The 24,384-nt window shown below is 39.8% G+C and overlaps 1 protein-coding gene across 3 annotated transcripts in view; it reads left to right on the forward strand.

Annotated features, from left to right (window-relative positions):
* The window catches only part of DPP6 (dipeptidyl peptidase like 6), a 515,287-nt gene that overhangs the window by 359,888 nt on the left and 131,015 nt on the right, over positions 1 to 24,384 (forward strand). For all 3 annotated transcript variants that reach the window (XM_054273203.1, XM_054273201.1, XM_054273202.1), the window contains exons 4-5: positions 3,228 to 3,322; positions 6,228 to 6,302. In XM_054273203.1, coding sequence (XP_054129178.1) covers positions 3,228 to 3,322; positions 6,228 to 6,302 — 170 coding nt within the window. The remainder of the gene's footprint in view (positions 1 to 3,227; positions 3,323 to 6,227; positions 6,303 to 24,384) is intronic.

The following is a 24,384-nucleotide window of genomic DNA, read 5'->3' on the forward strand; positions in this document are numbered from 1 at the left end:
CCACTGCATTGCTTTCTGGCTTTGACTGAGGTATGTCCCATTTAAAAAAATGTTCTTGCACTGGAACAAATCACAGAAGTCCAGGAATATTATTCATCTTTTGAGGACTGAGACCCAGTTAAACTTCACAGTGTTTTGTTTGGAGTATAATGCAGATCAATTTGTTCTTCTCTTAAGCAGACCAATTTTCTGTTCATTAACTCAGACAGTATGTTGATGGCGGCTGGTTTTGAATATAATGGCAAGATTTAGAGCCCTAACAAATCAGCACTGCTTCATTTATTTCTTTTTTTATGCGTTCTAAAAGTACATGTGGCAGATTAGCACCTGATTTTAAACTTGTTATGGTTTAAGAAATAATGGGAAAATGTCATCTCCTGCTTCCAACCATGGAACAACTTTTATGTAATCCTGAAGTTTCATAGTTTAGTAAAATGTTATGAGGGGCTTTTTGGAGCATAAGAAGCGATAAAATTTGGTAGCAATGTCATTATGGTTAGTAATGTGAATTCTATCAGTTCCTGCAATGTTCAAGAAACAGCTTCACAGACTCATTAGATTAATAGGCTACTTTACCTGTGTTCTGAACTTGGAGCTGAATTTCATTGCTCTTTTCTTTTCTGTAATTAGGAAATATCCTGAGAGCCTTACAGTTATCCAAATGTTTTGCTGGCCATGCTCAAAACATGAATTTTTTTTTCTGTCTGGAATTTAGTGTGGATTGGAAAACATTCTGTGTTGTTGACAGAGGGTGATTTATTAAACCAGTAGTATTTTTCAACATGTCATAATTAGGTAATAGTCTGTCTCTGTTTTCCTTTTTTTTTTTTTTTTTTGTTTTTCTGGAATGCCCAAAATATTTCTAGAAAATAAAAATTTAGTCTGCATAATTTCCTCTTATAACAAATAATGCTTCAGACTTTGCGGCCTGAGTATATAAAGACCAGGTATGTACAGAACATTAAATCTTTTATTGCCTCACTTCCTAAATTGCTGGCATAAACACTTTTCTTAAGGATCTGGACAGAGAAGCTGGAAGTTAGAGTTGTAAATAAGTTAGTGCTGGATCAGACCCCAGAGATTTTCTCTTCTGGCATAAGGGCTAGGACAAGGGAAGATTCTGAAATGCAGGCAAATCTCTCAAGTTGAGGATTCAGGATATTCCTTTAGTCCCTCCAAAGGGCTGGTTCCTGGGCTTCCTGAAAAGCATTCCCCTTCAAGAAATCTAATCTTTGAGGGATTTTGCTTCCATTTTCTAATTCTAGTTTGGATCCACCTGCAGCCCTGGCACCTGCTCTGTTCTGGGACTATGACTTCCACAGTTTGTTTGCCTTCAGCATGAAGAAATAATCCCATTTATTTGTGTTGAACCTGACACTGGCTGGTGTCATCTGCTGCCTTCCAGTATTTATTCTGGAAAAGGAAGGGAATAAGCATCCCTTATTTATCTTCTCCATACTGCTTATGACATTTTTGACTTCTGTCCTGGCTCTGTTCAATCAGTTCTTTCTCAAGTTTAAGTTTCTTAGTTTGTTCAGTCATAAATTTTATGAAGGAATACTTTAAAAATAAATGTAAGTCAATCTAATTCAGATGCTTATTTTTTTTTTATTCAAGACAGAAGTTTCTGATAAAATTTATTCCATAATTTAAAAAGAGTTATACTTTGAGAACTTTGCCTATGAATCTGCAGGGCTGCTGCTCTGATTCGGACTCTGAGAATTTTAAAGTCTCTAAAACCTTGTGGCTTTGAGATGATCAACTGCATTGCAGCAACCATTTACCCTTCCAGAATCTGATTCTTCCCAATCTCAGTGAAGATTTATTCTTCTTCTTCCACTTAGGAGTAAATCTGTGATATGGAGGAGGTTTGTTTTATTGACAGCAGTAAGTAGAGTGTAGAAGATTTTCATCTGCAACTTCAGAGCATTTCATAAAGCTGGTTAGTGACTGTGATGAGGATTACCATCACCAGGTTGGAAGTAATAGACTGGAACATGGATAAGGATCATGCTAGGTCTGTACACCCAGGTTTTGAAAGAACCAATTCTCCAAACCCAGCGCTGCCTTTAGCAGGTGACCCCAACTGGGCAGGGCACACCTCTGCAGTTACAGTGAGCTGGGTTTGTGCTTGTACCCATCCTAGAGGGTTTAAACTCAACTTTGACTCATTCCAGGACACCCCATGGATAATGTTAAACCATCCACATGTCCCTAGCCCTTGCTACATCATGGTGACACTCCTGGGGCAGCCCCCATAATGGTAGGTGGTGAGGAAATGTTTCCCTAACTGGAACTGGAGGTTTGGTAAGATCAGAGAAAGAAAGCAGAGGTTTGGCAGAATCCATCAGTTCTCAGTTTAGCCAAGTTGCAAAAAAAACATAACCCTAGTCCTGTGCCAAGAGAAACTGCTGATTCCTTTAATGGCAGAGTGCTTGGGACTTAGGTTTTATGTTTTATCTGCAGGGCAGTGCATGTAAGCACTGATCAGACTTGAACTTCAGTTTATGACATCCCTTTATTGTTGTAATGTTTTTCATCCTGAACTTTTGACCTGCTGCCTAACCCTCATTTGGAGTCCCTTTCAAATGTCTGCCCCAGCCTTTCTGTCAGGCAGGCTGTGTGCTTTGAGAGCTGGACACTGTCTCCAGTATTCTTCGTCTTGTCCACCTGTCTTGAGAGCTGGAGCATCCCAAACTGCACAGACACAAGCAGATTTGCCTTGTTTCATGTGCAAATGGTGATTTCTCTGCATGTTTCTCCTGCTGGTATAAGTCTGCAGCACAAATGTCAGAGTTGGAGCACAATATTAGGTTCCAGAATCTGCTTTGTTAGGGGGTCATTTGCCTTTCACTTTCAGAGACTTTCCAGGCTTATTAAACTCCTACAGAGACTGTGGAACTGAGAAACCTTTAATCATAAAGAATGGGGTTTTTTGACCTTGTTTTCTACACTAACTATACAGCATGCTGTGTATGTACATTCAAACCAGGTCACTCTTGCATTCATCTCAGGGAAAGTGTGGCACAATAAACATGTGACAAACATCAACCACATCGTTTTATGGCTGACCTCAAAGCCACTTTTAGCAATAGCTGTGTTAATAAATAATTTGAGTTCTTCAGAAAAAAGTTCCCAGCAGTACTTTTGGGTTTAAGTCCGTAATTAGGTTCCAGACAAACACAATTTCAGATTTCCTTAACGACATTTTGTTTTCCTCCTTGCAGATAATGAATTCATTTATAGAAACCAGAATGGCACAGTGATTCTGAGGAATGTCGAAACCAACAGTTCAACAATATTGATAGAAAACAAAAAAATTGTAAGTATTTTCTATGACAAGTAGATGAATTTCACAGCTCTCTTGCAGTTGGATCAGTAAAGCAGAAAATGACTTGGGTTTCAACTTCATGTATTGTCAAGGAGAAGCAATTCACTGGTGCTACAATGGGCTATGCAGTGATGGATAATGTGAGATTGAACTCCAGCTTTTGTTATTATTTTGCAAGCTCAGTTTCTCTCATACTTCTGGAAAGTATCATATAGAGATTTGCAGCTAGTCTTGCATATCATATATAATTGAAAGATGCATAATTCTCATCTCTGCATGCTTAATAAAAAGGACAACTGATATCATTTACTGTCTATTGCCATTCTCTATGTTCCCCCACGCAAATACTTATTTTTATTTGTGCATTTGCTGATTTTTCTTTCCTAATGGTTGAAATGTAATTTCAGTGGTTTTTATGAGCAGTGCTAAGGAAAAGAAGTGGTTTTGTATTTGAGAGAAACCCTAATTGTGGGAAGAAGTTAGTAGGTGACTATTAAAATGAATGTAAAGAAAACAAAGTCACATCTGATACAGCCTATAGTGATAGAAGTGTTTTGTAGCACTGTTTTGGGTAGTAGATGAAACCAGCATAGTGGCAGAGGTTAGTACATCAATTGTATTAATTATTTTTTAATGAGACAAAGAATTTATTACTGAATTATTATGTCAGGGCCCAAATTTAAACTTCACATGCTGCATTTAACCCTCAAACTTTACTGCATCACATAAGCAATCCTCTTTTATCAGAGTGTAACCTCTTTCTTTACAATTCTAAGGGAATGGGACGGCTTCCTTTAATGTCAAGGTCTGCTGAAGTCAAATTACTTCCATTTGGCCTCTTGTTTATTCCACTGGTTTTTAATTATTGCCATTTGTAAGAAAAGCAGAGTGCTACAAGATAATCCTGCATTTTCATGCCATTTTCCACCCTACTGCCTGTTCTACCTTCGCTCCTCTGCCCTCTCTGTAAATACATCTCCAGGTCACCTCCACATTAACCCACAAAGCCCCAGTGCAAGAGCCACTATTACATTTACTCAGACACATCTTTTTTCCTCTTCCTTCCCAGCTCTGGGGCAAAAAACTTTTCTACTTGGTCATGTTTCCCCTTCTCCATGTTATTAACATAAAATTAAATAAATTCCGTCTCCTGTAAATAAAATCTGTCTCCATTCTGCGCCTGCTGGTGCCCAGGCTCCCCCATCCGTCCCATCCTGAGCTGCTCTGGGTCAGCAGCCTGTGAGATGTCCCAGAGAGCTGCTGGGTGCCTCTTCCCTGGAAATGCTCAGGATCAGGTTGGATGGGACTCTGAGCAGCCTGGTCTGGCTGAAGTTTTCCCTTGTCAGGACTCAAGACATCTTTTTGGCTGTCTTGAGCAGCCAAGACTCTTGTTAGGGGTCTCAGAGACTTTGGCACAGTGCTTAAAATGCTTGTGGTTTTGATTATGACTTGTGGAGCAAGTTACTAACTTTAGATGAAAATCTGCAAGCTACGATAAATTGAGTAGAACGATAGTGAATTTATCACAAGGTGAAAAAACAGATTTTAGGATTTTTTAGAATGAAGATTCAGAGAGCAAGATGGAGGGATCTGGGTGTGTCTAGCTTTTCTTCTTCTTCTTGGCCTCCATTTTCTGGGTGATATTGGTACTTTTAGATTGGTTTAGAGTAGAAGCACACTGTCTAACATAGGTGATGGGTACTGGAAAGTAATTGTAAACATTGTATAAGTAATTTTTAGTGTAAAGACATAACACCGCCCCAAGGGCAGAGAGAATGCCTCAGACTGTCTTGCTGAGCAGATCTCAGCTAGACAAGGGAAAAACTTTTATAGATAGGACACAATAAACAACATTGAGACCAAGAAATGAAGATCCCTGACTCCTCCTTCAAGCGCCGGGCTGAGAAAAGAGACTTTCTAACATTTCTTGAAGTCACTTTGACCAGTGAGAGACCCCAAAAGTCCCTGCTCATTGCAGGGGTTTGGAGTAGACAGCCTTTAAAGATCCCCTCCAACGCAAATAATTCTGTGATGGTGCCACCTGTCCCCTCTGCTCCTGGCTGTCCCCAAGCACATCCATCCCCCCTGGCCTTGGGGAGGACTTTCCCCAATTCCCCTTTCAGTTTGGCCCTGTGGGACTCTCTCAAGGACTCAGATCTAATTTGTTAGATAAGAAGGTGAGATTTAAAAGGCAGTGCATGAGTGATATGTTAGTGGCGCCTCTCCTTGACCTTGGTGCCATCTGTGCCAGCAATGCATTATGCTGAAACATGCTGGGGAGGAGAAATGGCTTCACTGCACAAATGAAAAGTGGGGCTGGAAAAAGGTAATTCCTGGCAGGTCTGAGATAGCCTGGCATTTGTTCTTGTTAGCAAGATTTACAGTGCTGATTTTTGCAGAGCCCAGGTCAGGGTGCACTGGATCACTGCAGCATCCCAAAGACTTTTAACAGAGTTAAAATAGTTTTCCTCTGAGTTATCTTAATTGAGGGAGGAAGTGGTGTCTTTATTAATACTTTGTTCCAGAAGCTATTTACATTTATCTCCTGCACTGGCCAGTGAATACAGATAATGAGAGGAAATTAATAAATTGCCATTTATCAGAGCTTTCCACTAACTACTGCCTACACCTGCCACCTCACCAGCCACTGTGCAGTAAGGAAAATTCTGGGTTTTTTTAATATTGCTGCCTGCTCTGAGTAACAATGCATTTATTCTTTCTTTTATGAGTGCCCACATAACATTTCTGGGGTTAAAAAAAAAAAAAAAGACACTATATTTTTCAAGACAGTTAATTCTGGCAGTATTCTTCATCCTTAGAGAGATGATCATAACCATTAGGTGTCATTAGTTGAAAACTGATGAATATTTGTTTCAAAACTGTGTTTATTTTCCAGGTCTCCTTAAAGGCCATCCGGTATGAGGTGTCACCTGACAGGGAATATGCACTGTTTGCCTTTGATGTTGAGCCTGTAAGTAAACAGATTTCATTTCAAAATACACAGCCAGTGGCAAACTTTTCTTTTTTTATTTTTTTTTTTTACTTTTATGCCAGCAAGATGATATTTTATATTAATTGCTTCCTATGAAAGAAAGCAAGAAACCCCCTCACTTAGCAATTCTGAGAGCATGTCACACTGCCATCTAGTAGAGGAGAAAGGTATAAATTAGACTGTGAGGAAACACTGTCACTGCCAGGGTTTTACGGCCTCTGGGAGGGGGGATTGTAAGGACATGTCTTTGCTACAAGGATTTCTATTCCTCTTCTGTGATTTTTTTTTTTCCACAGTGCCTTTTTCCATCACCCTATAAATTTCTTTCCCAGAACAAAAAGCTACTGTCAGTGTCTCCCACAACTGAAATAATACATTAATTATGGTGTCACCATTCCCAGTGCTGCAGTTAGGCTTGAGCTATCACTTTCATTATAAATCCTTTTCTTCTGAGGGTTAGGTATAAATCATTTGTAAAAAATCACCATTAGGTTGATGCTAAGTTCTGGATTACAGCAAATTTTTTACCAGACTTCAAAAGGGAAAAATGTAATGAGTCATTTTTAAATGATGACCAAAGAATCAAACATAGGGGAAGCCATTCTTCTGCATGAATAATATTTTTGTCTTTCTCAATTCTGCTGGTATAAGGCCTGAAATGTTTGAGTATGCTCTACTACTTGGATGAACTATAAGCCCTATATATTTTGTTTCCATAGTCTAGAATATCACCAATTCTTCAAAATGAAAATAATTAATTCATTGACAGCTGTAATTGTTTTTGTCTATAATGTAAAAAACATTTCAGCTGCTAACCAAAGGAAATTTGTGGGTCCTTTAGGCAGTGAAAGTTGTAGCTCTGTTGCTTATCTGATTTCTCTGCTATCATCTTTGTGGTTATTCCTGACTCGGTGCTATGAAAGTCAGAAGAAGCATGTCTGGTTTTAGAAAAAGGGAAAATAAAACTATGTCAGAAACTTAAGGAGTAATTCATAATGATTTTTCCTGGGAAATTACTGGTGGTGGTGTGACTTCACTTACCTGAAGCTTAGCTGTGTTCTAGACAGAGATGGATGGGGAAGTGTTAAGTTAATTCTAAACATGGAAAAGGCAGCCTAAGGATCACTGAGCAAGCAAAGCCTTTCTCTCAAATTTCCCTGCCTTGTAAGCCAGAGATGTTTTGCAAAATGCATTTCTTTCAGTGGAAATCAGCCTTTGTCTGTGGAGCCCTGTGCCAGCTCTGCTCAGATGGACTGTGAAAGCTGGAAGAGCCCTGAGGAGGGAGGGCTTCCTCAGTTCCTCTGAGAATGACAGAAAAATATCTTTAATGACAAAACAAACAAAAAACCTATAAAAAACCAACAAAAAAAAAGAGAGAGAAAAATTTAAATTTCTGAAAAACAATAATGAGAAAATAATTTTTTATTCTCAACCTTTATCCACTAAAAGAACTGCACACTCTGATGGCCTGAAAGAAACAGAGTTAGGGGGGCTTTTGCAGCCCAGACTTTGTGTTGAGTCTGTGGAGGAGTGCTTGATGTGGGCAATGTGGCAGGAGAGCCATGGGAATGGAAAGGGCTGGGCTGGATGTGCTTCCTCTGCATCCTCCTCTCTGCAGGTCAATGCCTGCAGACCTGTGAGTTTGAGGCACAGAAAAACACTGAATTTGTGGTTCTCAAGATGCCTGTCTGGAGAAGAGAGAGCAGCACACAGCCAGGTGCTCCCTGCATCACAGCACATCTTTTTCCAGAAAGGAAAACCCAGGGTGGGAAGCTGAAAACATTTTTGGGAACGTTTCAGGATGTGGCCTATACACACTGTAAGAGAACATTGCGAGTTGTTCAGTTATTCTTATATAGCAAGAGCTCCTGAAGAAAAACAAAACAAAACAAACCCTCTTTTATTCCTTTAAGATCCATGTTTATGGAGAAAAGAAAATTTGTTGGATTTGTTTTGTTTTGCTCTGTTTTGAAGCACACTAATAGAGGGGTAGTTGGGTTCATTCTTGGTTATTGCAGCTTTCAGCCATGATGGGTGGCTCTCTGTATTAAAATGGCAATAACTGCTAAATTATTTCTTCAGCTTTCTTCTCCCTTGGTATGCAGACTGTGGCTGCAAATAATTGCATGTTAGTTAGCTCTTCACATTTTCTGCATTTCAAACTGTACTCTTGGACAAAATTCAAATTACGCTGTTTTCTGCAACACAAGGAATTGATCAGGAAAGCCTTGGGCAGTTGTCCTTGTTGCAAAGTCAAAAGGAAATTTCAGGAGATGTATTGGCAGAGGACATGTCTTTAAACTTTAATTCTACAATTTCAAAAAAGGAGCTTCTTGGAATTATTGCATACTTATTTTTTAGCCATCAGAAATTGTTTCTTATTTCTTTGGCATTTGAAAGTGTGACGTGCTGCTTTTTAATTGTTTGTGAGTATAGATATTTTCATCTTTTTTTTTTACACAGTACAGTTGTGCTGCTTTAATATGCATAGTATGAATTAATAATTTGTCTGAATTCTGAAATGAATGGATTCAGCCTCTATGTTTAATACCAGCTAGGAATAAACATCAAAATAGAGGAGCACAGTGTGTCACTCCAATGAAGCGGAATATTTTTAAGAAAAGTGCCACAAAGTCATTTCCTTCCAGTAATAGCTGCTTCTATATTTTTCTATTTATTTGCACAGAAGCGTGTCTGCTCAGTGTTGGTCTGGGTGACAGCACTGACACCCACACTGGAATAACACAGCACTGAACTGCCAGACACCTATTTTGCAAAGACACTGAGGCAGCTAATGTGTGTTTTCCTGTTGTATCACTTTATCATTTTAAAGGATAATGAATTAGAGCACATTCCTTTAAACATATTTCTCCCAGGAAGCTTGGCAGACAGCTGTGAGGCTGGTGTGGGTACATTGTGGCTAGTCTGGCTGTCAGATTTCATTGTAATGCTTTTTTTTTTGCAGTGCTTATATTTACAGAAGTTTAATCTTTCAGGCAGCAATATTCTGGGTAAGCCTTGTGCTAATAGGGAGCTTTTCTAACCTTGAACACAGAAGATTTGATCTTTTTCTGGAAAGGTCACAGGAAAGGCACCAGGCTTCTTTGTCTTGAAATACTCCCACAGTTTTCCTGCTGTTTATTTTTAGTTTCTTTACACCTCAACAAGGTGCAACCTGAGGCTGAAACAACAGTGTGAAATTTCGGGAAAGCATCAGGGAATAAACACCTCCATGGAGAAACTTTGATTTCAAATCATCCTTCACCAAAACAAGTGTGTGGGGCTCTGATATGAGGTTTGATAACCCCAAAACACGTGGGCAAATGGGGTTTGGCCACAGCAGCTCAGCAGAAGGGGGCAGAGGCTCAGGGCATCTCTGGTGGTGCCTGGCCAAGGACACTCCTGCCCATCCAGCCTGTGGCTCCAGCAGCACTGATGGGTTTGGCATTCACATCCTCTGAACAGGATCCCTTCACCCAGGGCTTTTCTCCTGGCTGAAAGGCAGTGAGAGGCCTCAGAGAAAAGGAAGACTGTAAGAGCCATAATGAGGGATGCAGGACTCCAGGCAGCTCTTCAAAATACATTTATTACGTTCAAGGTGTTACAGCAGTCCAGGGTCATGGGTGACAGAGCTGTGCCCACAGCTGTCAGCTCCAGCTGCAGGCAGGCCTGGAGATCCTTTGGTTTTGGTTACAATGCATTATATACTCTTCTTTACTGAGCATCTTAATACAGCAGAACCAATCTATACCTTAACTTTTATCTATAGCCTATCATAACTACTGTAATTACCATATTCATGTTACTGTTCTCCAATCACTAAAAGTCAGGATGGTACTGTTTAAGCTAGAAGTTGTTTCTCAGTTTCCTTGCAGTGGAAAATTCTGAAACCTTTTTTCTACTTGCAACATCGGCAGGTATTTTTGCCTGTGCTATCTTTCTGTTTGGTAAAAACATCTTCTTGTTTGAGGTGGGTTTATCCTTTCCTCTAAGCCATAAAAACCCTTCTAACTAACACACCCTTTGGCTCCTTGGTTTTCCAGTAAAACTGGCTCAGCAATTCTTTTCTTCTATATCAAAACTTGCTTCCATCTCTATTCCTTCATCAGACTCTACATTCAAAAATCTTTCTGCTAAGCATTCATATCTGTGAGACTTTCTTTTCAAACTTTCATCCTTCCCAACAGAAAACAATTCTTATCTTATTTGCTTCTCCTGCTCTTGGTTCATGTGGAATGTGTTTGGAGATTGTTTGTCCACAGGTGATTGTTTCATTGGATTCTGGTGTGAGTTGTTTTCACTTGTTGGCCAACCAACAGTGCCAAGCTGTGTCGAGACTCTGGAAAAAGTCACAAGTTTTTATTACTATCTTTTTAGCATTCAGTAAGTACTCTTTAGTATAGTATAGAATTCTTTAATATGATATAGTATAGTAAATAAGCCTTCTGATGAGATGGAGTCAGATGCATCATTCTCTCGCCTGGTTGGGTTGCCTGCTTTTACAATAGACAGGCAAGCTCTGTGCCCCCCGTGTGCCTCCTGGGGACACACACAGGTCTTTGGGCTGGCACCACCTCTGTGGGTACCCCTGGTCTCCAAAAGGGGTCTCCCAAATAGCCAAGTGACAAAGCAACCCTTAAGTCTCGTGGCATTTCTGTGACTGAGGTAAGAGTAAAGACTTAAATAAGAGTAAAGTAACTAAAGCTTGTGCAGCTTTGTGTGGCAGTCAGTTACCAGTGGAGTTTGTTTAATGGAATCAAACAAACAGAGGAAATGTGTGAGAAGAAAACATTTTTTCTGGAGTGACATAGTGAGATGTTAAATAGGCAATATTTATTTACCTTTATTTGGAATCAGTGTTGTCATCATGCAAGAGAGGAATTAAAGCTACCAAGATTCCTTGTAAAACTTTTTGCTCTTTGTCTCCAATTTTACCAGCCCATTACTGTGTTTGTGCCAGTTAAGGGCAATTACACTCAGAAATGCTGGCTGATTAGCATGGACCAAACTGCAAAGGCTTCTCAACAAAGTCAGGGCTCAGAGGCTTTTGCAGCTGGTACAACAGATGCTGTTACCTATGTTGCAGTAAAAGAAATACTCTTTTTTAATCCAAATGGTTGGAAAGAATTATTCATTGTTGTAATTAGAACACACTGAATAATTATTTTTTAGCCTAGTTCATGTGGTGGGTTCAGTATTTCTGTTCTCCCTGCTTGTATCTCTAAGACAAGTGGTGGGAGCAAAGAGAGCTCAGAAAGACCCAGAGCAAACCTTAGAATTGGTATTTAGAGTGGGAATGAAGTAAAAAAAATTATTTCTAGAAAGCAACATATTACTATTGTTGTTGCTATTTTTTTTTTTTATTTCTTCAAGTCTGTTTGTTATATGAAATGAATGGGCTTTGTGTTTGTGGTCCAATTACAACCTCATACTAATTTAATTAGTTGTGTAAAAATTAAAATAACGTAATGCTTTTTATTTCCAAAACACTAATGGATATAAATATTAATGAATCCTCACAACATCCTTTTGAGCTAGGTGATAAACGTTATTATGATAAATATACCTCTAAAAATTGAACACTGTCATAACTATCATCAGTAATACCGCTCAGACTGTAGTCATGATATTTATTGCTTAATTGAAATGGATTTACCAGGCCTAGAAATAAGCTTACATAAATCTGTTTTCTTTATATGACAATAAATATATTTCAAATTTATTTTTTTCATTCTCACCCAATGTTATTTTCAGGAACACTGAAAGTGTTTAGTGATTTCATGATAAAGTGAGCACAGATAGAATATTTCTGTCATAAAATAATGCTACCTGTTTTATTGATTGTTATTTAATTTTTGGTGTTTGTTGTAAATTATTAGTTTTTGAAGGGGCCATTTTGAAGTGAAAAGCTTATGTTTATGGTTTTTCATATCCTCTTTTTAATGTGAATAAAGTTTTGAATCATTGTTCATAAATAAGGACTCCTCTATTGGAAAGCACAATATAAGGGCATTGTTCACTTATATCAAAGGCTGCTGGCTATAATTATTTTTTCCAACATTTTCAAGCCTAAAGCACTGTAAATTCATATACTTGTGAGAAATAGTTACTGTTATTAAGATAAATAATGGATTAGGATAAAGCACTTACTAAACAAAAAGAAGAAATGGACTCAATCCAAATACTGCTTATATCAGTTAAAATATTTCTGTCATTACATTTGTGCATGGTATCTTCGGGCAGAGTATCTTCTGTTTTCTCAATTCACCAACTGTATGAATGCAGTTGTGAATGAAGAATGAGCTGTATCACTGTAGCCATCCAGTGCTTTTTTTAAAGAGCAGAAGTAAAGTTATTAATGAATTAATGGAAACACATAGGCCAGCCACTCAACAAGTCTGATCATTTGCTAAATTTTCAGGTAAGCAACAACTTCAGTTACTTTCCATAGAACAAATTTTGTTAATACCAGTCAGCTAATCTTTAATATTTCAATGAAATGCTCACAGCTTCTGAAAATGGCGGCACTTTCATGTGCGTGCCTGTGTGGGCTGTCAGTGGGGTTGTTCTGGGGTGTCAGGGCTGAAGGTGGGGACCACCTTTCTTTTTCCTTCTTCTTACAAATCCTGTTTTGAGTGATATTATTTTAAAAGCCAAGATTAGCAGTGTGATAACCTTGTTTGCTAATTTCTGTTTAACCTCTTTGTGGTAGAACAGCAGTGCTCCAGCTGCATTTACATAACTAAAGCTAAGGCCTGTGTGTCCAGAAGTGTTGCTTTAACAAGAATGTGTTAACAGCATAAGAGAGGTTAATTTTGTCGGTTATAGTTTACTTTGGGCTTGAAGCTGAAGCAGCAGCTATTGTTTGACAACACTTAACGGCAATATTTTATTTTAAAAGGAGTTTGTTGTGGTAATTTTTAATTATGAATCTGGTCTCTGTGAAAGACAGCCTATATTTTCCAATCTCAAACCCACCATGAGCAAATTCCCTCATCTGCTGTTTTCAGCAAGACAGACAAAACAGAATTTTCAAAGGCATCAGACAAGGTTGATTCAAAAACATTTCCAAACTCCCATTTTCTTTTCTGTCCAACCTGGGGGAGTCTATCTAAGGCAGGAGATGAGCTCTTCATGGTCACCTTTCATTGAATAGACCAAAGCTGAATTTATTCTGAATAAACCAAATATCTGACCCCTCAGTAGCTGGGAGTCAGGTATTTTGGTTTTTTCCTGCCAGTGAATCCCAGCACAGGCAGAAGCAGCAATATCTCTGTCAGAGATAGCAACGTGTGTCATGTGTTGGTATCAGTAATTGTTTCAGGCTAATTAATATTTGATATCTGCAGCGGCACAGAGAGAGAGGGAAGTTTGCCACACAGCTCTCAGGGGATCCCTGGCTTTTCAAAACTCTATTACAGAGCTGTGCAAATATCGCCTTCGCAGGTGTCCTCAGCTGTGCCTTCAGCAGCAGGGCCCTTTGGATGCCAAACCTTCTCTGCTGCCTGTGCTTGCAGAATTAAAACTTCTTGCTCTAGGAGGGTGAATACCCACTCTAATTGAGCAAACATGTCATCAAATGGGGAGAGAATATTTATTCTTCCACCAGTTTCTGTCCCGTTGTTTGTTTAGAATAGAAATTTTTGGACACAGTTACAGGCCAGTGGAGCAATAATTACTGACAAGTTGAATCCTAGAGCTTTCTTTTGAGGGAGAAACTAAAGAAATTAATTTAATGTTGCTAAATTTCAGGGCAAATTTTGGACTAACACAGGGGAAGAAAACAGGTGAAACCTGTTCTTTATTTTGGTTTGGGAGGACCCTCATGGTTCATTTGACAAAGTTCCAGCAGAAACTGTATTCCTTTATGTAGCCTGAATGGTTCTTTGCTTTTTGACAGCAATTCTTCTGCTTTGGAACAGCTTGATTTAATGAGGAAAAAAAAATAGTTTAAACAAGAAGTTAGAGGGGATTAGGAACTCAAACAAATATATTGTAGGGACATTTTGGTAGTTAGTATCCTTAAGTCATGGAGCCATGGGTTCTTATTTAAAATTAAGGGTGTGGCATTGTAACTCAGAAGAAACTGGTGGAAGAAAATGGAATGAAAAGACACATCCCAAGTCTGCATACTTTGTTTTCCATTCTTAATAAAAGGGAAAGGATAGGCACTGAGTGTCAGCAAGGAGGAATGGCTGGTTGTATGTATTATCCAAGGAAAATATGTTTGCACCCCTAAAATGCAAAGAGTGAGCACTCTCCTCATGCTCAGCAGGTATTCTTGGAGTGGGATCATCTCCACATTGAAGGGACCTGGTCTATAGAAGGTGTTCCTGACCACAGCAGAGAGGTTGGAACTGGGTGATCCTCCAGCCCAAACCATTCCATGATTTATCACTGGCAGCCACTGTGGTGACTTAGGACCTGCAGCTCTTCCATGGCCAACAGTGGATACCAGATTTTTGGCTCTATTCTTTCCTGCTTTTGGGGATGTCTGTGCTTCTGAAATGATGGTCTGGGAGCATTCATAAAGCACAATATGCGATGTTTGCCTGAGCTGGGAAGCAAAACTCAGCACAACCTCCATCCCCACATTCCAGCTCTGCTGCGGCCTGCTCCCTACATAGCCGTGGTTTTGGGAAAACTGCACCAAACCCCAATTTCAGTCTCCATTCTCTCCATTCCAGGGACTGTTTAGTCTGATCACTGCAACAAACCTGAAATGCAGAGCATTAAAAACAGAGTCTGCTGATTTCAGTTGCTGAGCTTTAACTGCTTTCCTATTAAAAACAATGGATTAAACCTTTGCTGTTCTCCTAATAATGCAGATAAATTGAATTAGAACTAAACCTGAAGCCTCCTGAATTGAGCTGGGAGACTTCAAAAGAAATTGCACAAACATGACTGAGTGCAAAATTGTTTTTAAGACTAGGTTGGACAGCCTTGCTTATGTAGCAAAGGCCCATAAACTGTATCCTGCACTTATTCACAGGCACAGATACACATCAGCAAACTGCAAAGGAAATCCGCAGTTCCAGAGAAGACTAGAGGAGCATCCAAACTCAGAAATAATTAGCCTGTCATGCAAAAGTACATAGGTGCATTATGTATCAGCATCAGCTATCAGCAGTCTTCCTCTGTAAATATTTTCTTTAGTAAATGAGATTTTCATCATGCAGGGAAGGAAAAAAAGGCCTCAAGGCAAAACACTGTGATACAAAAATAAACAATTTTTCTTAGCTTGCATAAGGCTATATTTCTCATTCTGCTTCCTTTTCTGAGTGTATGGATGAGCTAACTTGAACAAATTGGTAGGGGTTAATGTCCTAATAAGATCCAAAAAAATGTCTTAAGAACAAATTGCAATTTGTTTTTGATTAAAGCCTTCATAACATAATGTACAAGGTCTCCTAGACAGTCAAAATCAGATGGAGAGCATTAAAATAACCACAGTTTTCTTTCTTTTCTTTCTTGTGTATGGGAATTTATCTTAGTGAAATGTGGGGTAACTTTGCTTTAAGAGGAATGAAATTAATACCAGTATGAAAATTATTGAAAAGAATTAAAATATAACAAATAATTAGATTCCTTGCAACATAGAGAGGCTTCAGAATTACATTAGAGATGAGTTCCTGCTTTTTAGCATTAATTTTCTTCCTAAGTTTTTAGGGACAATGAACATCTGGTTTGTGCTGGATTGTAATAAGTACAGGTGGTTATTTTAAAAAGTTATGGAAAGAAATATATTAGGAGTAGCATCCAAAATGAGAAAACAACAGTGATTTTAAAAGCTTCAGAAGGAAAAACTAGAAAGAATTTAATTCTGGTGTCTCTGCAGAAACCTGTGAAGCGGTCTATAATCTAATTCTTCTGGTTTCTATTCCTTTTTGGTTTTTTTTAATTTTTAATCACTGAAATAGTAAAAAATATATATATTTAGTGCCCTCTTCTGGAAAAAACAGCTCTTGCTATGCAGGGCACACCGATGAAGTTCCTGTACTCAGAAATGCAAATCTTCTGACGTAAATGTTCTTCTCTTTAGCTGAGTTACATCCCAAATCCAAGGAGTGAGTGGCTCTCTGTGTTTACCCTAAACAAGTGCCTTTTATCCCTTTAACTGCCTGCAGAACTCTGCTTTTACCAGCTTGATGTTAAAACCAATAATTAATGTTCCTCCTTGGGCAGCTAATGACCCAGATTTGAAAATGGAATCTTCTATTCTTTTTTCTTCTATTCTCTGCTCAAAAGAAGCTCATTCTTGAAAAGGGAACAGGGATCACAGGGCTTTAGTCATGTCTTTAAATGCTTGAGTCCCCATATTTCTGTGTGCAAGAGTGGAAGAGTGATGATGGTGCTGCTGATGGAAGGGCTGTGGAGGGCTCTGCAGCAGACAAGGAGCAGGGCAGGCTCTGTGCTCCTTCCTCTCCCCTTTGCTTTCCAAAGATGCTTTTCATCACCACAGACCATTTACCCCATGGAAGTTGCCCACAGCATCACAAAGATAACACAGAAAATGTCTTTCCTGCCTTCTGTGTGATTTCAGTTTGTTTTTTTTTCCTGTCAGAATATAGAATTGTCTCCTGCAGTGAATTAGATCTGTGTGTACATTGAGGCACAGCTCTGAGTCTTCTGATCTCATATGGAACTGGAAAATGAATCTCTCACTGAAGGGGGAGAGGATTTTGGACCAAGGTTCCTAGCATACATCTCAGTATTTTCATTTCTTTCACATCCACTTCACTGCTTTTAAACTGTTGCTCTCTAATGCTTTCTGACAGACTCATATTTCTGGTCTCAGATTCTTTTCTTTGAGCCTTCTAAAAGTGCCCTGGGCCTAGGACCAACTATAAAAATTTCACTGTCAGTACTAACTTCTTTGTAGTATTCACATTCTCAGCTGCTACAGTAGAAAAAGCAATTTTTACGTGTTAAGAGTAAATTTTAATAGAAAGAACGTGTGCTGTGGTTCTGTAGTTGGTAATTTCTGCCTCTAAAGTGAATTATTTAAGAATGAATAAATTAATTAGATATACTAAGCATTCAGCACTTTTTCATGGTTTGGTTCTCACATAATTGCTATAAAGCTTTACCATTTGCATTGTAAACTTCACAAAAAAGTGGCTTTTAGAATATTTCCAGAGTCAGTGTCCACACAGCTCAAAAAATGTTTGTTTGAAAGAAGGCATTATGCAATGTTTCATTAAAAGCTGTATTAAGATTCATTTCTCATGCTGTCCGCCAGCCCTCAGACTTGCAGCTCCAAACACAATAAAGGTGAGAGTGAATGTGGATGTGAACCCTGTAAAATCCCACGTGCACCAGCTAACCCGGGCTGCCTCTATAAAATGTATAATTCAGGGTGTAATTCTAAAGCTAAAATAAACACCAAAGGCTGCTAAGAGGAATCCTAACCCACACAAGTTTTTGGCACCATTGTCTGGGAAAAGGGAGCTGCTGCATGAGTTTGTAGGTGCAAAAAGGGGAAATGCTTGTAAAGAGTGACTGGAGGGGTCAGCAGCAGGGACATCCCTCAAGGCAGACAGCTGCAAAGGGAGGCACTCCAGGTTGCAAAGTGCAAGAGCCTGGGAAGGTATTTTGGGAAAGGAAGTCTGTAAATCAGATAACTCTTGTCTTGTCTGAATTGGCTTTGGGCCACTGAGCCAAGGAAGTGAACTGGATGGACTTGGGGATTATTATGATCCCAAATATTCCTAAAGAATCATGGTTGTGTGTTTCTGTGGGTGTATTTGGATGGATCTGAATTTATTCTATGTTTCCTTCATTTGGGGTAATTGCTGTGTCCTTCTAAATATTTTATTTGGCCTCAGGCTACTTTTGTGCTCATATTACATAATGATGTTACTTCATCTTTTATTTCCGTTCCTTAGACATATTGTTTGGTGTGTTAGAATCACAACTACGTACTAGATAATTTCATTCTCATTTCCGAGTTCTGAATAGAGGGCAGGAGGGGAAGCCTGGGAGTTCATATGATAAAAGTTTGTTGTCGTTACATTGCAAGGGTTCCATATTGCCAGAGTGTCACACCTCCTTGATGTTCCTCATAGGTAGTTCTTCTAGGCACTGACTCTTCCTTGACCTCACAGCAGCCAACTGACTCCAGTTCCTGCTCAGCCAACCAATCCACTCTTTTATAACACTCTTCTTATTGGCTGCAGTTGTGGCCTGTTAACATCAGGCCTGCTCCTAATCTTTAATAATTAACCCAGCTGCAACTCTTTAGGGCTAAGATTACTTTCTATACTACCTTTATTTACTTATATTCTATCCCCCTACAAAAGTTTAAAAAGATAACAAAAAATGAGCTCATTATTGACAATGTTGATTCCTAATTCTTTGTAACTTCACTGCAGCTACCTCCCAATAACCTGAGCACCTACAAGTGCACAAAGGCCGGTGCAGAAATCCCACAGAGAGCTTTGCAGCCCCCATTTCATTTACCAGTTAAAAACATAGCTGTTGTCCTTTAATGCAGTGACTGCAGGGCTTTGTGGTGCCAGGGCAGCGCTGTGAGGGACAGGTGGCTCTGGAGCAAAAGGAGCCTTTTGTAATTGCTTGGCAGGGCAGAGCTGCATCAGAGAGCAGCAGCAGTTGGCAGATTGGATTAACACTCTCTGAGGGGTGAGAGCTGGCACACGAGCTGCCTCTTAATACCTGTGGCCTAACTTGCTGCTGGAGCTGCGTTTGCAACAAAAAGAGCATCCACTCCACCCCACAAAGTCATAAATCCTCAAGCTGGCCTCAAAATTCCCTTTTGGCACTGGCAGCAGTATAAGGCTCTCAAAAGTGTCATTTGAAAACTAATCTTTTAACAAATAATTATTATCATGAAACAACTGAGATAGATAATCAGTCTGTGGGAGGTGAATTAGCAGCATGCTCTTACAGCATGCCAGTCCATCCATTGCTGTGGTGGATGTTGCTATCACATTTTATTTATGGTTGATTTGCAAACTTGAGACAATATTATTTGCCAAGGAATAACTCCTTGGCTTTGATGTTTCAGAGACCTTTGGTTTGGTGCTTGGAAAATCAGTTTCTAATCCCAGTCCAGCCTCTGGATGTTTGTGGGAGAGATTTGCATATTAACCATGTGTGCTGCCTGTGGTGCGTGACCCTGCCACAATCAGCTTCAGCTACGTTACAAATGCTTCCAAAATGCAAGTCCCCATGGCAGGAATGTGCTGTCCCTCCCTGATGTCACCTTGATGTGAGATTGTGCTCTAAGGAAGCCTCTCTGGTGTGGGTGGCAGGGCATTCCCAGCTCTGCATGGCTGGAGAGATGTCCTGGTTGTCCTTCAAACAACAAGGACAATGATTTAATTTTCAGTTTTAAGAGATAAATTGGTTAAAAGATTTGCAAAATAGAAACATGTCCTGATGATCCACTGCCTCTTGTATTACTGCCTTCTTCCAAATCAAATGCTGAGGTTTCTTCCTGGCTCTGGAGACACCCAGTTGCTGATTTCCTACATGGAAATGAATGGGATGATGCTCACTGGTGTGACTGAGGGAGCACAGACCTGCTGGCTCTCCCTGAGGCACTGACAGGTCAGTGCTGGCTGTGCCACCCCGCCCAGGCGCAGCTTCACTGCTGGGTCAGGATCCTTCCCCCCTCTTTGCATGAAAAATCTTTACTTCCCTTAACTCTAATACTTGCATTCCCCAAGTCTATATCTTCCTCCTTTTGCACAAATGTTAAATTAATTCCTCTGGAATACAGAGACAATTATAGCACAGGCAACCAGTTGCCAAATTCTCTGTATGTTGATTGATTCAGAGACCCCTTCTCACCACCTTTCTTGCTCAAACCCATTTCCCCCCATCCCTGCCCTCCCCTGAGCTCCCCAAACTGTCCTGGAGTGTCCCAGCAGTGCCAGAGAGCCCTTTCTGTGGCTGTGAGCACATCCCACATGAGGCTGATCAGCTGGATGCAGCACAGCAGGCAAGGGCATCCCAAATCAGGTGTTTGATGGCAGCTGTGGGGTATTGGCTGCTCAGGAAATGCTCCTTGGTAGAATTTCATTATGGGGTTTCTAATTTATTGGAAGCACGAAGAGAAATGGGCAGAGTTCCTTAGAGGGCTGTGCAAGCAGGTTGACACACAGCATGAGACTCTACTGGAGGAATGATAAAGTGTAAAGGGAAAATTCAATGCAGGGACAAAAGAGAATATGCTGTCTCAGAAGAAAGCAAAATAGGTCAGTATCACAATGAATCTGCAAGGTGAGAATGTTGGAGACACCTCAAATTATACTGCTTTATTGATTTGTTTTGTTCTTGCAAGCAATCAACATTCAGTGAGTGCAGGGTACAAAATACCAGTATGGATTTCGGTAGTTTTTCTTTTTTTTTTATTGCAGTGACACAAAAAGAAAAGATAGCATGATGTTTCTGAGAGAACCTAATTCCAAGCTGGTTACTATGGAGTGCCTATTAGCAATAAAATAAAATCCTTTGCAAAAATAGTTGGAGTGAGGGGAACACTGCTGACCATTCTGTCTGCACAGAGGGAAAAAATGAAAAAAGCATTAACCAACCATGCCTCAGACAGAGGTAACCCCTTGTGCTCTAAATCACAAACAGAGGGGAGAATAAAAGCACAAAAATTGAACAAACCTTATACAGAAGTTGGTGGTCAAGTGCAGGAATGGATTTTTCATCTTTTTGGAGGGCCAGTTCAACATGTCATGGTGAAACAAGGATTTCTTCTCAACAGAACAGAAGGGTTCAGTGGAACCAATGGTACCATAAAGAGTTTTGATCAAGGCAAATGATGTTGACACATTAAGTGAAAATTCAGTTTTTAATGTTGACTTTCATAAAAGACACAGAATATTCTGCAACCAGGCACAGCGACCTGCTTTAATCCTCCACAGACTACCATGACACATTATGGCAGTGAGGTATTTTTAGTCAAAAAGTTATCCTTTCCTCTCCTGGAAGATCTGATGAACAACACAGTTACCCTGTGAAGTGAACATCAGATTTGCCTATTGATGGCTGACAATAGAAGAATTCATGTGAGAGTATGGTATCCTTTACACACATGCTGTGTCCATGCAGGAGAAGGAAACACAACCCTTGGCTGATGTTTGCTTGGTATTTTCCTCCTGAACTTGTTTACCCCTCCCTTTCATGACACTGTGAGAAAACAAGGTACAGAATACATGAGCTGTTTGCCAATGCATAGCAGCAGCCTCCCTGCATTCTACTTTATTCCTTTTTCCTGTTAATCTGTCAGCTTCAGAGCCTGGTTAAATATCACAGACACTAAAGGCCAAATGGCAAATCATCTTTTACCTGCATATTTTGCATCACAGTGTTAGTTACTGTTTAAGGGCGCCAGGACCATTTTGAAAGGTGGAATATGTAATTATGTCAAATGCTTGGGATTATTCAATTGGCTTGACATTCATATGTGCATTTGGGGATTTGTCTGCTCATATAAGTAGGAAAATGGGCTGTGTAATCTATTTCCAGCAAATGTCTTTTTAGAGACTCTTTGTGGGAAACCCTTTAAATGGATCTGGCAGTTCCTGTTTCACCAGCCACTTGTGATATATTTTTACTGTCTTACTGCACAGTGTAAAAGCAGAGAGATTGTTGAGACAACTAGGGTCTATTAAGAATCCAGAGGGGATCTATTATTTGTTGATATACTTTATTGTTACAGAATAAAAAATGAGTCATTTTACCCAGATAAATCCTGGGTGCTTTACGATTAATCACATTAAAATATATTCTTGCTGTTTTCAGGCTTTAACAAACTGTTGTGCATTTTTCTTTCTGATGACTATTTGGTATGTTCAGTTTTATTTGGGAGGGCTGGGATGGATTTTTGGATAAAATGTGTGGTTCCTGAAAAAGAAAGACACTAAACACTGAAAAATTTGTATTTAGCCTTGCAAGCTGCAAACAGCTGCACTTCTGCTCTGCCCTGTACTGGTCCCTTGTGAGCTCTAACTTTTATGGGATTTTTTTGTGAGTTTTCTGGGCAATTCTTTAATGTAAATAACACTACTGTACAAAGGGCCAGGGGCTCAATGGAACCATTTAGAAAATGGATGCAAAGCATGTTTTATTCCTGTATTTATCAAGTGAGTAGCAATAATGAGCTCATGGCAGCCAGTCCACCTGGGTTCAATCCCAGATCCATGAGCTGTTTTATACACTGGGTGGTAAGATCCTAAATCAGCTCTTTTGGTAGAAAAGCCTGCTGGAAGATGAGTGGATTGGGCTGGTTTGGGGAGCCTTCTTCCAAGGGCTTTTCCCCCCTTTCTTGGTTTTTAAACCTCCTTAAAATGAGGTGCCTCTTCTTTGTATTGATTCAGCATCTTGTCATGCAAACATTAAAGAATGCCTTCCATAAATGCTGATTATTGCTGGTACTGGCCTGGCATCAGCCCACAAAGGGAGACAGAAACCCACAGACAGGAGATGGAAGTGTAAACTAAACTCTTTATTTTTTTCTGATGCCTTGGATAAACCCTCAGCAGGTAGTGCAATCTTTCATACCAGCCATAAGGTGCTGAAAACCCATTTCACAAATTTCTTGGATGTATGTTACATATTTCTGCAGTTACTCTGGGGCAAATACAAGAGCTATGGATTCTAATTTAAAGTATATTAATAAATTAGTCCAAATTCACTCTATGCTTAAATAACAGATAGTTTCTATTTCAGTAAGCCCTGCCGGACAAGGACCTGTGTCCTTAGAGCACTTAAACCAGTGTTTCCAAGGAGACATTACCATTCACACCACACTTTGCTCTGTAGTGACACAGCACAGAAATTGCTTCTTTCATTTTGTTTCTGTACCTTGTTGGAACCACAATTTCCCTGTTTCTTTGGAATTTGTTGGCCTGAGAGAGGCACATGTCCTTCCCTGCTGCTCCATGTGCTGCAGTGTTTCCATTTCTGCTCTCATCTGACCAGGTCCAGGTTCCTTCTGTTGGCTGCATAAAATGAGGTCAGTGGCTTCACAACAAGGTGTTGTCACATGTAATTAGCCCTGCATTCTTCTGAATTTTAGAGAAATTATTGCCTTTCCAAGACTTCAGTGGAACAGATAGATCTGTCTCTCAGTCCCTGTATGATTTCAGTGTAAACATGCACATGTTGCAGAGCATAATTTAGATTGAAAGTAAACAAGATCTGTGCTGTGACCTGGGATGAGAAGCCCAGGAGGAGAGTGTTTCTGGCCCAATGGTTTTGTCATAATGACTTTCACAGCACTTGTTGGTGACAGCTGGCATGGGAGCTTCTGTGACCTGATTGTGGTGATACCCAGAGTCCTTCAGAGCACTCCCAAACCTGCTCTGACTCATGTGGGTGTATTACAATGGCCTGATGAGGTCTTCCAGGGTGAGAGAAGGACGAGAATCTTGTTTGATGATCAGAAGGCTGGATTTATTGATATATGATATATAATACATTATAACTATACTAAAAAGAATACGGAGAGAAGTTGCAGAGGCTGCTAAGCTAAGAATAGCATAGAAAAGAAAAAATAATAAAGTTCTGTGTCCAGCAGAAAGCAAGGACAAACTCTTTCTGTGAGTGGTCAGCAAATCCAAACACTCACAGAAGCCCAATCACCGCTGCACCTGTTACATTCCACAGCAGCTGATAACAATTGTTTACATTCTTCTTCTGGGGCCTCAGCTTCCCCGAAGATGAACAAATCCCAAAGAAAGGATTTCTATGAAAAAATGTCTGTGACATGGGTGGGATGGTTTGACACACAGAGTCTGCAGAGCACAGCAATTGCCAAAACCTCTGCTACCCCCAGATATGCCTCTCTGCTGAGAGGAGCTGTAATGCTCCTGGAATCCAGCTAAAAATCAGAGCTGGGAGCATCAAATCAGTCAATGGCATCCCCTTTGATAGAAAAGGGGAACATGGACTTTATACAGCTATTTTTGTTGGCCAAGCCTCAGCAGCAGTCAGGATTAATGCAGTGAATGCTGACTTTTAAGTACTCTCCATTCTCTGAGGCTTAGTTTGGATTTGGGAAGGATGCTCCTCTCTCCCCTAC

The sequence above is a fragment of the Melozone crissalis genome, unplaced genomic scaffold, assembly GCF_028551555.1.
Source record: "Melozone crissalis strain CALT ecotype California unplaced genomic scaffold, PUWL_Pcris_2 ptg000016l_1, whole genome shotgun sequence".
NCBI classification, from domain to species: Eukaryota; Metazoa; Chordata; class Aves; order Passeriformes; family Passerellidae; genus Melozone; species Melozone crissalis.